The sequence below is a fragment of the Nanorana parkeri genome, unplaced genomic scaffold (genome assembly GCF_000935625.1).
Source record: "Nanorana parkeri isolate BGI_ZX_2015 unplaced genomic scaffold, ASM93562v1 scaffold2371, whole genome shotgun sequence".
In the NCBI taxonomy this organism is placed as follows: Eukaryota; Metazoa; Chordata; class Amphibia; order Anura; family Dicroglossidae; genus Nanorana; species Nanorana parkeri.
In genome coordinates this window covers 39,420-40,073 of record NW_017308639.1, presented here as the reverse complement: position 1 = coordinate 40,073, position 654 = coordinate 39,420, and the positions used below count along the sequence as shown (strand labels likewise).

The 654-nt window shown below is 40.5% G+C and overlaps 1 protein-coding gene across 1 annotated transcript in view; it reads right to left on the bottom strand.

Annotated features, from left to right (window-relative positions):
- Positions 1 to 654, bottom strand: part of GCDH (glutaryl-CoA dehydrogenase) — a 15,517-nt gene that overhangs the window by 10,917 nt on the left and 3,946 nt on the right. Inside the window, exon 2 of the mRNA XM_018573413.1 lies at positions 127 to 162. Coding sequence (XP_018428915.1) covers positions 127 to 162 — 36 coding nt within the window. The remainder of the gene's footprint in view (positions 1 to 126; positions 163 to 654) is intronic.

The following is a 654-nucleotide window of genomic DNA, read 5'->3' as shown; positions in this document are numbered from 1 at the left end:
ATATTTATAGTTGATTCGTAATGAAAAACAAAATCCTACATGAGAAATAATTCATGAAACGCACATATACTATGTGTCAGCATCAATATGATGTGAAGCTCAGACATGGACATGACAAGTACTCACGTTTTGTATTCTTCTTTTCATTCTGCACGCTGGTATCTGGGGGGGTGAAGGACATACAGGACAGTTTTAGGCGTAGAAGCTGAAAATTGGTTACAGGGAATCACTTTCTTGGATGAATAAATAATAGAAAGAGAGAACCGCGCCACTGCATTCATTTCATCGTATACATCCGAAAAGACCGCCAACGCGTAGCGGGGGTTCTGAAGGGCTTTCTTCTTCAGGGCTGCCTGAGAAGATGCCAGATAAAAGATTCAACAATATAAACTTCATCTTACAAAACTTCAGCAGCTGGCTAGCGGCTTGTCCTGACAGCGGTTGGCTTATCCGATCGGATTTTACGATGATTTTAAAGGGGTAAGTGCTAACATTTACATTGGGGGGAGGGAAACATTTTTTTGCCTTTAATGTCACTTTAAAGAAATGAAGACAAATCTCTTTTCAGTGTTACAGTAATCACAAACAAAGCTGTACTGCCATCTAGCGAGTTTTATATAAAAATGGAGAAGCCAAGCTTGAACAGGGGGGGGG